General features: G+C 40.7%; 1 protein-coding gene across 1 annotated transcript; it reads left to right on the forward strand.

Moving 5' to 3' along the window:
* Positions 1–1,753: 1,753 nt before the first annotated feature.
* Positions 1,754–11,515, forward strand: nt5dc3 (5'-nucleotidase domain containing 3). Its single transcript, XM_086299081.1, has 14 exons — positions 1,754–2,155; positions 3,157–3,341; positions 3,793–3,867; positions 3,962–4,017; positions 4,124–4,214; positions 5,221–5,358; positions 6,170–6,230; positions 6,392–6,494; positions 7,133–7,234; positions 7,378–7,459; positions 7,558–7,644; positions 10,565–10,705; positions 10,835–10,899; positions 11,007–11,515. Exons 1-14 carry the CDS (start codon positions 1,864–1,866, stop codon positions 11,266–11,268), a joined length of 1,740 nt encoding a protein of 579 aa, XP_086155207.1. The 5' UTR covers positions 1,754–1,863; the 3' UTR covers positions 11,269–11,515.
* Positions 11,516–12,160: the final 645 nt, after the last annotated feature.

Below are 12,160 nucleotides of genomic sequence, written 5' to 3' on the forward strand. Positions count from 1 at the left end.
GTAGAACCGCAAAGGATTCTGGGAACTCGTGGCAAGCGGTACTAGCGCACGCAGGCTTTCAATTGAAATCAGTCACACAGCGATAAAAAGAAACACAAAAATGTCAAGAAGCCGTTGTATTATTAACTGCAATAGCCGGTCGCATGACAGCCACGGGAAGCCGACGGGTAAAGAGATCGGTTGTTATCGGATTACATCGTTGAAGAGAAATTGTTCGAGCCATGTTTCCGAAGTAACAAAGACGCGACGGATGGTCTGGATTGCAGCCATTCAAAGATCAAATATAACGTCCCAGAACCCTCCAGCTCACAGGTTAGTCTGCTCCAAGCATTTACACGAAGGTCAGTGTTTTTTAGTACTTAATACGTCATTTTCATAACATAATTAGTGATATAGGTTACAAGCAAGTCTGGCGCTGAACAGAAATTGTCGCGCTATGCTCCTTTATTTATTGTGCATAAATAGTAAATTGTCCTGACACAATATTGCGTTTCGCTTCTGTTATTATGGTACACTGACAAAAACATATACTTTTATTCACAGGATAAAACAGGTTTTTTGTATCACTAATTGCCCAGTGCGATTACAGCATACAATATTATTGTCACTGCTACATTTCTGTGATGGGTACCAGAAATTATTTCCACTACTAATTAATTACCGTTGAGCTCAAAGGTCCTATTAATAAACGGTTAAGGAATGTGTATTTATGACGACAATTTGTGAGACTGGTAAACTTATGATACGTACGATGGTCTTTCGTTCTACACGGTGCATTTCAAGGTCCTGCACCCATCCGGCGGTAAACTGTACCTGGGCTTGTTGCAGTGACCGGAAGTTACTAAACTTCATGAGTGTATGCACTCACTCCAAGAACCGTATGATTATAAATATGCATATAAATATGCTAAGATGAGATAGCTGACTTCATCTAACTAGCAAATGTTGTCCAGGCTACGTTGGTGATACAGTTTTTTTTTAATGTGTATGATATTTTTGTCATGCGATTTTAAAGCCTCCAAGAATAACATGCAGCTTATCTCAGAACTGTCGGTGAAAATTATTCTTGGAGCTAGGTTTAATTGAGCTGCATTTTAAAGAGGTGCAATTTCACAATTTGTGTATATTTTCTAAGTTCACTATTTTGTCATGTGTTGAGAAAAACACAGATTTTAAAATTACATGGTCTAATATTTACATTTAGCATAACTGCAACATTATTTTTTTCGTTTTTTTTTTTAAAGACTCGAAAGGACTTGAAATTCAAAGTTTCAGACTTGTGACTTGACTCGGACTTTTACACCAGTGACTTGAGACTCGACTCTGACTTGCCTGACATTACTTGAGACTTGACTTGAGACTTGAGGATAAAGACTTGAGACTTACTTGAGACTTGCAAAACAATGACTTGGTCCCACCTCTGATTGATAGATAGATAGATAGATAGATAGATAGATAGATAGATAGATAGATAGATAGATAGATAGATAGATTTGATTCAGCATTCAGTCTTTTATTGCTCTCATATTTTATTGGATTTCTACTCTCTAATAACACATTTACTACGTGTTGGCTACCTGTGATCCCAAATGATGGAAGGGCAGTAAGGAGCAAGCATAAAGTATTAGAAATATGCATCTTATATGCATTTATAAATATATTCAGGCTATGGGAGGCACTGAACGTCAAACGCACGAGCTCCTGATTGGCTGGCTGGTCGTAACCTTACCAAACAGGGAAGTGACGTAAGAGCAACTACACAGCGACAGTTTCTGTTTTTGCCGAGGGAGCCCGTTGCCGCATGCAGTCGGCTGGGGAGTACACCGCAACCTCCGCACGGTCCGCCACGCTCTGAACAAAGCTATGGCGCCCTGGTCTTTGCCGCTCTGTTCTCTTCTGAAACACACGGACTGTCTGCAGAAGGCCAATATTTTTTGTAATGTCGTACAGGGGTTACACCACCACTACCATCCGGTAAGGTCTCGGTTATGGAAACGGAATTTCAGAGCGGTGTCCCAGGGAGTTGGTCAGCTACTCTCCCACGAGCCCAGAGCCGGAAAGTGCGCAGCATCTGTTTGTAGCAGCTCCTTAGACGGTCAGAACACGACAGAGAGGCTGTGGTCTGTTTACGATGAGACCAAAAGACAAACTGGAGGTAAGGTCACTGTTCACAGTGAGGCGGCTCCTCATTAATAATTACAGCCCTGCCCTAAATACAAAGCTGCTGTTTCTTTATAACTCTGTCATGGCTTGTGTTTCCTGCTGACTAACTACATCTCACCATTGCTCTATATTAATAGCTTCTCAGACAGCAGACTCTAAATGTGGAAAATAGGTTGTACCTGTAACTTGATTTATTTGTGTATCACTGATGCTAACAAATCCCCAATGTCTACATTTCGGAACCTTAAAACCTGCATGTTTTTATTTATTGCATTACTGATTAATGATCTTTTTTAAAGGTCAGAATTTGTTGGGAAGTTGACATTGAAGGGTTAAATCAACGCTGTGCTGATGTTTGACTGAGGTGTTCTTTTACACACCTTTTGTCCACTCCTGAATGAGAGTAACCTTGGGAGTTGGTGTGATTAGCACTGTTGCCTCACAGCAAGAAGCTTCCCGGTTTCCTCCACATGTTTTAGCTTCCTTCCACATTCCAAAGACATTCATGTCAGGTGAGTTGGTGACTCTAAACTGGCCATGGATGTGAGATAGATAAAATATTTTAGGTGCATAGAATCAAGAGCTGTATGAATGCATCCCCCCCCCCCCTTTTCTAATGTATTAGTTTTTACATGTTTGTCACAATTACATATTTTCAGATCCTCAAAAACTTATATTCACTTCTTCCGATTACTATAAATGATTTTAATAATGCTATAAATAAAATAGACGTGACAGTCAATGTAGGCAATATACTTATTAATTATAGATGAAATATATACAATAATGCAAGAATTTATTATAAATATTTTTTAAAAACACAGATGTTAATAATTGCTGTACATGTGTCTGTGCAAAGTTTTGCTGAGATTGGCCCACTTGTTAAGAAAGAGGTAGGATATATACAGATACATTCCTCATCTGTATTATTGTTTATATTTCTGAATTCAAATAAGCTGAAGAAAGCTCTTGTGTTTTTATTTTTCTTCTCAGATCTGATCTCCGTTATAACTGCCAACTCTGTCGACCCAGACACTATTTTTGCCAACAATGAGATGAGTCTGCGAGACATAGAGATCTACGGGTTCGACTACGACTACACTCTGGCATTCTACTCCAGCCATCTCCACACTCTCATCTTCAACATAGCACGGGACATCCTCGTCACTAACCACCGGGTGTGTGTTGTGAATGATTCTACAACCTGACACTACTGATTAAGTCACCCCTCCGCTCCACCATAACTGGTTGCCCACACATGGCCACCCATCCCTGAGCCCGGTTCTGTCCGGCTTCTTCCTTTGAAAAGGGAGTTTTTTTCTTTCCACTGTCACCAAATGCTTAGTCGTATGGGTCATCTGATTGTTTGGGTTTAGGGTCTTTACCAAACAATCCAAAGCGTCTTGAGGCGGTGGTTGTTGTGCATTGGCTAAAAACAAAGCAAGTTAATTTATGTAACATATTCTTAAAGGTTGTCAGTGTGCTAAGGTCTAAAAGAAGCTACAACCCTGTTTAAGCTCCATGTGCAAAAGTACATTTACCTTTGTGGGTAATTTATGTTGCTCATTGGTTTTAAGTAAACCTAATGCTTTTCTTGTCACTAAATGTAAACCTTTGTTTTTTTTAAAGTATCCAGAGGGCCTGCGAAAGTACGAATACATTCCAAGTTTTGCTGTAAGAGGACTTCACTATGACGTCCAAAAGGTGAGAGTGGAGCTTCCATTGTCTTAAACTGTTTAGACAATCTAAGAACGATGTGAGGACCATCGGTATGATGATTATATTTAATCATTTTTAGGCATTACTGATGAAGATAGATGCTTTTCACTATATCCAGTTGGGAACTGTATACAGGTATGTGTGCACTTTGTTAATTCCATGTCTGAGTAGTGACCATTTATATGACGATACAAATGACATGCTGTTTAGGAATTTACATTGTTTAATGTTTTTGATTCAGAGGTCTTCATCCAGTTCCTGACGAAGAAGTAATTGCCATGTATGAAGGCTGCCATGTTCCTCTGGAGATCATGAGTGACTTCTATGGCAAGGTGATCAGCACTTCCACACTGTCATGTCTCCACACAGATACTGTAACAAACATAATAATTATGATAATGACTAGGGCTGGGCTATATCATACCGTTCACGGTAATACCGGTATAATGTTGGGCAATGATAGGAAAATGAAATATCGCGACAGAATATGGGTAAAACGGGCATGCGCCGTGCCTTTGCTTACATATGAACATGGCGGCGACGCAGAATGAGAAGAGCGAAAGCGGATCGTTGAATGAAACGGATGAACCAGAATTGGTTTGTAAAAATGCTGCAACTTCAGTGGTGTGGAACTGGTTTGGCTTTCATCCGTCAGATACACAACAAAACACTATTTTTGGTAGAGTATGCTAGTGGGCCGTCGTTATTACCGTGTTTTTTGGAAAATACGGCACACTTAAAATCAATCCTTTGAATTTTCTGAAAATCGACAGTGCCCCTTATAATCCCGTGTACCTTGTTTATGAATTCTGGTTGTGTTTACTGACCTCGAAATGATTTTATGTCGTACACGGCGCTCAAGAGTCTGTCAAATGTTTCAGTACGACTTTGCTAAGCTACAAAGCCGCACAGCTTGATGGATTGTCGGAGCATTACGGTTATCGTAGGCAGGAGCCTCACGGAGTGATACGTACTGTGCTTCAACATAATATTACCGTATTGTATGTGTATAACCTCTTTTTAAGTTTTGTGGATATTATACATGGTTATGCTGAGGATATGTCAGCCAGTTTTCACTGGAAATGCCTTTTGGTTAAACTGTCAGCAAGGAATTTGCATTTGCACTGTTAATTTTTTATATAACTTTAATGCACTTAAAACAGCTGCTTGTTTAAGTGAAAATACATTGATGGGTTTTTTTTGCAATTATAAAGTTGAGGAGTTGTAAAGTGTTTTGTCTAGTGTCAATTATATCATCAGTTATATCGTTATTGCAGATTTTCAAATGTATATCGTGATAAATATTTTTGGTCATATCGCCCTGCTCTAATAATGCAGAGTTCACATGGCCATACGATGAAACAGTTCATGGACATATTCTCCCTGCCTGAGATGACCCTTCTGTCGTGTGTCAACGACTTCTTCATGAGGCACAACATCGACTATGAGCCAGTCCATCTCTACAAAGATGTAAAGGTCAGCTGTCTTGTTATCGCTGTACCTTGTTTTAATGCAATGATTTAACAGCACTCTCTTTTTCCTGATTGGATCTCGAAAAAGGCCAGTGTGTGTGTGATGAGAATAAATCCAGCCACATGTTCATGACTGTAACTGTATTTACATGTTTCCAGGGAGCGCTGTGGTACTCCAGCCATTCGGTTCCATCTTATATTTAGATCTGAAAAGCAATGTCTAATTTTAGTCAAGCATGCTCGCTTGCAGCCATGTGCGTCTGTTCTCTGGTGGCTCCACGACTTCACAGGGAGACCGGCGAAAAATCTGATCTGCGTTCTCCCTTTGAGGCCAACTGTCATGGTGGGCTTCTCAGTTCTGTGTCACACTGTAGGGTATTTGTCAGATCGCTGTCTTTAAAAAGTCCTCACACTGACTCTCTGTTCCGCTAATGCTTCTCATGTTTGCTCAAGGACACCCCCTTCCTCCTTTTTTTAATTACTTTCAAGCCCATTTTATTATTTTTTACTTCTTTTGTGCATCAAACAATCTTTGTATATGTTAAACATCCTAAGTTTTCCCTGAGGGGATCAGGATTTCAGGGGAAAGTTTACTCGCACACTCATTGATTCAAACACTTTCTCAGTGTGTCACCAAAGAAACTAAACTCTGGGGCTTTCTTTCTTGATATTCATTTGTATTCACAGATGCACTTGCTTTGTGCTTCTAAGTCAACTGTTTATATTCACAGCAAAGTTGCTATTGGACCTGAATGTTAACATAGCGTCGCTGAAGTTATAACTTGTGGCTAAGGGCTGTTTACTTTTCTTCACAGGAAGCTATTAGAGATGTTCATGTCAAGGGCATAATGTACCGAGCTGTGGAGGCGGATATTGGTAATTTTACTTTGATTTATATTACTTAGTTTGAACTAATGAAAGAAACGATATGGCCACATCTGAATAGTTGCCAAGAAATAAAAACACAATTTAGGCTTAATGAAGCTGTGATTTACAATTAAAAGCATAGGGTTTCTTTTCCCCCTCTCTCTTTTCAGAGAAGTACATTTGCTATGGTGAGCAAAGCCACGCTGTGCTGAAGAAGCTGTCAGCGCAAGGAAAAAAGATGTTCCTCATTACCAATAGCCCTTTTGACTTTGTGTAAGTGAGAGCAAACAGAGTGCAAGTATTTGTTGACGTGATTAATTAAAAATGTCGTGTATTGGTGTACTAATGTTTAATTGGTGCCGCTTTATAATGCCCCAAGTTTTATGGATGGGCAAACACACATCAGCAGGCTGGTGTTTGTAATTCATTGTAAATCATTCACTGTGAAGCCTTTTGAAGTGTCTTTTTTTCCAGAAATATAACAAGCTTGTGCGTATCCAACCTCGAAAGGTTGAAAAATCACTGAAATTATGTCTTTGATATAATATTTTGTTACACTGAGTTATCAGGATGGGCCTGATGTGTGCTACAATGTGCACGATCTCGTGTTTTTATTAATGTCGTAATTGGAAGAATGGGCTTCATAACTGTGTTAGTAAATGTGTAAATGTTAAAATGAGATGTTGATATTTTAATTAACAGGCAATCTAAGTTGTGCCCAGCTGGGTTTGGATTTGACTGTCCTCCATTTTTATGAATTAACAGGTGGACCAATTTGCAAGTTTAACTGAGTTTACGCTAGCCTAGTGCTGCATTGACATGCTAACCCTAAGCTTAGTGTTATTGCACCCTCATAACGAGCTCTAAGGCGTTGCTGACAAAGTAAAAAGCGGAATCTTTGTTTGCTGCAGGGATCGAGGAATGAACTTCATCGTAGGAAAAGACTGGAGGGACTTGTTTGATGTTGTCATTGTTCAAGCTGATAAACCTAGTTTCTTTAATGACAGGAGGAAGTAAGTAATATGCTTCTCATACTATCTTCATGTTATGTTTTAGGGCACTTAAATAACACATGCCAGTGTGGCTACATTGTGTTGATCGTTGTATAAAAATGTGCATCGCTTTACTAAATATCCAATTTGCCGTTTTGTTTTAGACCTTTCAGGCGAGTGACAGACAAAGGTGTGCTGCTGTGGGACAGAATTCACAGGCTGGAAAAAGGGCAGATCTATAAACAGGTACTGTGCTCATTTAACAATTCTAATAAATCCCACTGGATACACTGCATGATGAAACAAATGGTTAATCTTTCTTTCTGTATGACTTTGGTATTCAGGGAAACCTTTATGAATTCCTCAGGCTGACCGGCTGGAGAGGATCCAAAGTACTCTACTTTGGAGATCACATCTACAGCGACTTGGCAGTAAGTTGCATATTTATAACAAAGCATTAAAACTACACCAAGGCCTGCAGTGTTAAAAATTATTGTACTATGAATACAAACAAAGAGTGGAACCCCGCTTTGACCATGCAGTGCTTTGATAATGCTCCATTTAGTGTGTTTTCCCAGAACTCAAAGGTCTCAGGCTGGATTATTCTTTACAACAATCTAAGTCTTACCTGTTCTGGAAGAAGACAACAGGGTTTGAAATATACAACTAAATGCACTGAAGCCTAGTTACTTAGACGCTGCATTGGGTTTGGCTGATAAATTAAAGGGAGACTTTTTAATAAGAGCACAGCATCAGGTCAGTTAAACTTTGGGGTATTGATCTGGTCAGTTAAGTAGCAGAGGGGGTTGTTAATAGGTTTTAGTTGCTTTCATGTTAATTACATTAACAACAGGTGCACTAGTGGAGCAACAATAAATCTACCCCCAAAACAGGAATGGTATTACAGGTGGAGGCCACAGAGATTTTTTTCCCTCCTCATATTTTCTGTCTGTTTTTCACTAGTTTTGCAGTAGTCCCACTCCTCCTCCTCCTGCTCCTCCTCCTCCTCCAAGTCCTCCAGTCATACATGCAATTTCCATAAGGTTTACTGTGTCTCCCAGCACAGTCTCAGGAGCATGGAGGAGATTCCAGGAGACAGGCAGTTACTCTAAGAGGGCCAGACAGGGCTGTAGATCTGTTTTTGCACAAAAGAGCAGATACAGAGGAACAGGATGAGAATGCCAGAGCTGCAAAATGACCTCCAGCAAGCCATTGGTGTGAATCTGACCAGACAAGTAGAAACAGACTCCATGAGAGTGGCTTGAGGACTCAATTGGCATTTGCCATAGAATACCAGAAGGGCACCCTGTGCTTTTCACAGATGAGGTTCACCCTGAGCACCTGACAGACATAAAAGGGTCTGGTTTGGGCTTTATAATTGTGGAGAACGTTATGCTGCCTCTAATATTGTTCGGCATGACTGGTTTGGTGGTGGGTCAGTGAGGTCTGGGGAGGTATATCCATTGAGGCAGGGACAGATCTCTACAGGCTAGCCGACGGCACCATGATTCCCATTAGCTATCAGGATGAAATCCCTGGACCCATTGTGAGAACCTACTCTGATGCAGTGGGTGCTGGGTTCCTCCTGGTACATGACAATGCCTCATGTGTGAGAGTATGCAGGCATTTCCTGGAGGATTACATAATTGATACCACTGACTGACCTCAATGTTCGGCTGATCTGAATCCAGCAGAACACCTCTGGGACATTATGTTTTAGTCCATCCAACGCAGCCAGATTGAACGTTAACTGTCCAGGAGTTCAGTAATGCCCTTGTTCAGATCTGGGAGATTCCCCAACCGTTGTCTCATTAGAAGCATGGCCCAATGTTGTCAGGCATGCATGTAACCACATGGGCACCATACAAACTACTGAGTGTAGATTGATCATTTTGATTTTCATCAAATGATCTGGCTTCCTTTCATTCCTAACACATTACACAGTAGGTATCAGTACAGATATCCAGTAGGATTTTTTCCCCCCATTGACATTTGATGTGTTTTTAAAGTGATCACTTAAGTTTGTATGACACACCTGCTGTAAAGATAGATAGATAGAACTTTATTAATCCCTCGGGTAGGTTCCTCCGGGAAATTCACTCATGAGTAGCACAGCACATCACCACCTCTTATCTTTTCATGCCTGTAACTCAGGAACTGGCAACAGCTTGGACAAAGCAGGTTACATATATGTATAAACTTGATTAGCAGTAAAAGCTGATTATGAGAGGTAGATTTTATATCGTTGGCATGATGCCTTGCAGGTGGCAGGCAGCCAGGAGTCAGTTATGTCGTCTTGCTTGTTTAGAGAGATGGAAGCTGGTATTTTGTAGTTTACACTAGTCACAGCTTACACTCAGGCTGTCTGGCTGTGGAATGACCTCATTGCTGCAAGTGGGCACAGAGTAGAAACATTTCTGAGTTTCCTCTTTTTAATTACTCAAGTCCAAAACATGTTCCCGCTTTGGATGTGTTGCAGATGGCATTTTCAGAGGTCATGTTCCTCTTAACTAGCAGATGAAATTGTTATAGTTTAGTTCTGGTTATCTGTCTTTACTTAGACATACTACCGTAAGTACTGAAACACTGTGTGTTCTGTGTTTATTATTGTTTAATCAGAATCAGAATCGTGTTTATTGGCCAAATATGTGCAGACACATACAGGGAATTTGGTTCCGGTAGATGGTGGCTCTCAAGCACAAGCACAGCAATGTAAAACACACACACACACACACACACACACACACACACACACACACACACACACACACACACACACAAAGCTGTGTAAACCAACTATAAATAACTAATCTAAACTTATATACATAAAATACAGAAATGAAATGAGGTGGAATGAATACTACAGAATGTACATAAGGTGCAGTTTCAGTCTGGCAGTGGGAGCAGTGTGACAGGTCAACTGTTAAGAAGGGAGATGGCGAGGGGAAAGAAACTTTTCCTATGTCGGGTGGTCCAGGTCTGCAGGCTTCTGTACCGTCTGCCAGAGGGCAGCAGATCAAAAAGTCTGTGTGCAGGGTGTGAGGGGTCTGTGATGATTTTCCCTGCCCGTTTCCTGGTTCTTGAGAGGTACAGATCCTGGATGGAGGGCAAGGGGGCACCGATGATCCTTTCTGCTGCCCGTACAGTCCGCTGCAGTCTGCTCCTGTCCTGTTTAGTGGCTGCACCATACCAGACAGTGATGGAGGAGCACACGACAGACTCAAATGATTTATTTCCTCCATACCCTGTGCTAAAGATTCACGGCTCAAGCCCCAGACTGAAGGAGTATATTTCTAAATTATTGGCCTATCATGATCATGAAGATGGATCTACTGATCTTTTGTTCAACAGGATCTAACACTGAAACATGGCTGGAGGACGGGTGCCATCATTCCTGAGCTGAGGAAGGAGATTAAGATCATGAATACACCAGAGTACGTCCACATGATGACCTGGTTACAGTCACTGACTGGACTTATTGAACAGATGCAGGTCAGAAACCTAGTATATCATCCCTCCTCTTAGTCTTTTATTTGTATTATTATTGTTATTGTACTTTATAAACTTTAATTTCATTCTTAAAGTTTTTTTGGTTCACATTTATGCACTGCTCTCTAACAGGTGCACAGGGATCCAACGTCTCGAGCTGTGGTCGAGGAGTGGATCAAAGAAAGAGAAGCCATGAAGTAATAACAAAATGTTTTATTTATCTAAAACCATTTTGGATAATTTTTAGAGATATTGTGGAATCGATCTAACCATATCTCGATGGTTGTGTTTTCATATATTACAGGCCTCATACCAAGGACATCTTCAATGCTCAGTTTGGAAGTCTCTTTCGAACATACCACAACCCCACTTACTTCTCACGCCGACTCTCGCGCTTCGCTGACATCTACATGGCCTCCATCAGCTGCCTGCTCAACTACGACTTCCAGCACACCTTTTTCCCTCGCCGTACTCCTCTGCAGCACGAAGCCTCCTACTGGCCCGAGCACGGTTCTGCCGGTTTAGGTGCCTCCTCTCCAGCTCCACAGGACCAAAGCAGAGTGTGATTAGCAACAGAAAACCACCGTAAAAAGCAAAACGCAGAGGCTGAATGATCTCAATCATTCGTTCATTTATTTAATTTTATTTTCTTCAGCATGCCACATTTTGAAGTGAGCTCCAATGGTGACAGTTGATGTAAACTGTTTATGAAATTTGTGCTTTAAATTAGTAATTTATGTCCTTGTAAAACAACAAGTCTTAAGATGAGTAGTTTGTGTTTGACAGAATTGTTTAATTAAACGAATAGATGATTTTATGCAGTACAAACAACAGGGGGCAGTCACGCACCGTTTTTGTTTTCTCCTATTTCGAGCTGTGAATTGCACACAAATCATCTATGCCTTTTATGTCCTTTGCATCTGTGGGTGTAATGGATATTTACAGTTACATTACAGACTGCGTTGCCTTAATCCCTTTGTTTACGTTACTGCAGTATTTACTTTTTGCAACACCCTGATATAACTTTGTTGCAATTAGCTTTTTCAGAAAAACATTTGCCAGCCACAATCTCCGTTGATATCATTATTTGCTGCACATTGTCAAGCAAACTGCACTTTGATGTTCTGAGACGTTTAATAGTTTTAGGAGTTCTCACACAGCACAGCCTGTATGTCTCATTTTAGCACGTGAGAAATGTTCAATTTTCTCAGGAGAAAAAAAAAATTGAACATCATCGCTATATTTAGCATGAATGTTGCTTTTTGATGTGTGAAGGAAGCTGCTCTAAGAGGGCCAGACAGGGCTGTAGATCTGTTTTTGCACAAAAGAGCAGATACAGAGGAACAGGATGAGAATGCCAGAGCTGCAAAATGACCTCCAGCAGGCCATTGGTGTGAATCTGACCAGACAAGTAGAAACAGACTCCATGAGAGTGGCTTGAGGACTCAATTGGCATTT

The sequence above is a fragment of the Aulonocara sp. 'chitande type north' Nkhata Bay genome, linkage group LG7 (genome assembly GCF_057382095.1).
Source record: "Aulonocara sp. 'chitande type north' Nkhata Bay isolate Kocher_YH1m ecotype deep benthic linkage group LG7, A_spYH_male_GT1.1, whole genome shotgun sequence".
NCBI classification, from domain to species: Eukaryota; Metazoa; Chordata; class Actinopteri; order Cichliformes; family Cichlidae; genus Aulonocara; species Aulonocara sp. 'chitande type north' Nkhata Bay.

Excerpts from the sequence above, each read along its gene's own strand:
- nt5dc3 (XM_086299081.1), top strand. The coding sequence starts at position 1,864 with ATGGCGCCCTGGTCTTTGCCGCTCTGTTCTCTTCTGAAACACACGGAC. Across the intron at positions 4,018-4,123 it reads CAGTTGGGAACTGTATACAG|AGGTCTTCATCCAGTTCCTG; the intron begins GTATGTGTGCAC and ends TTTTTGATTCAG. Across the intron at positions 5,359-6,169 it reads ATCTCTACAAAGATGTAAAG|GAAGCTATTAGAGATGTTCA; the intron begins GTCAGCTGTCTT and ends TTTTCTTCACAG.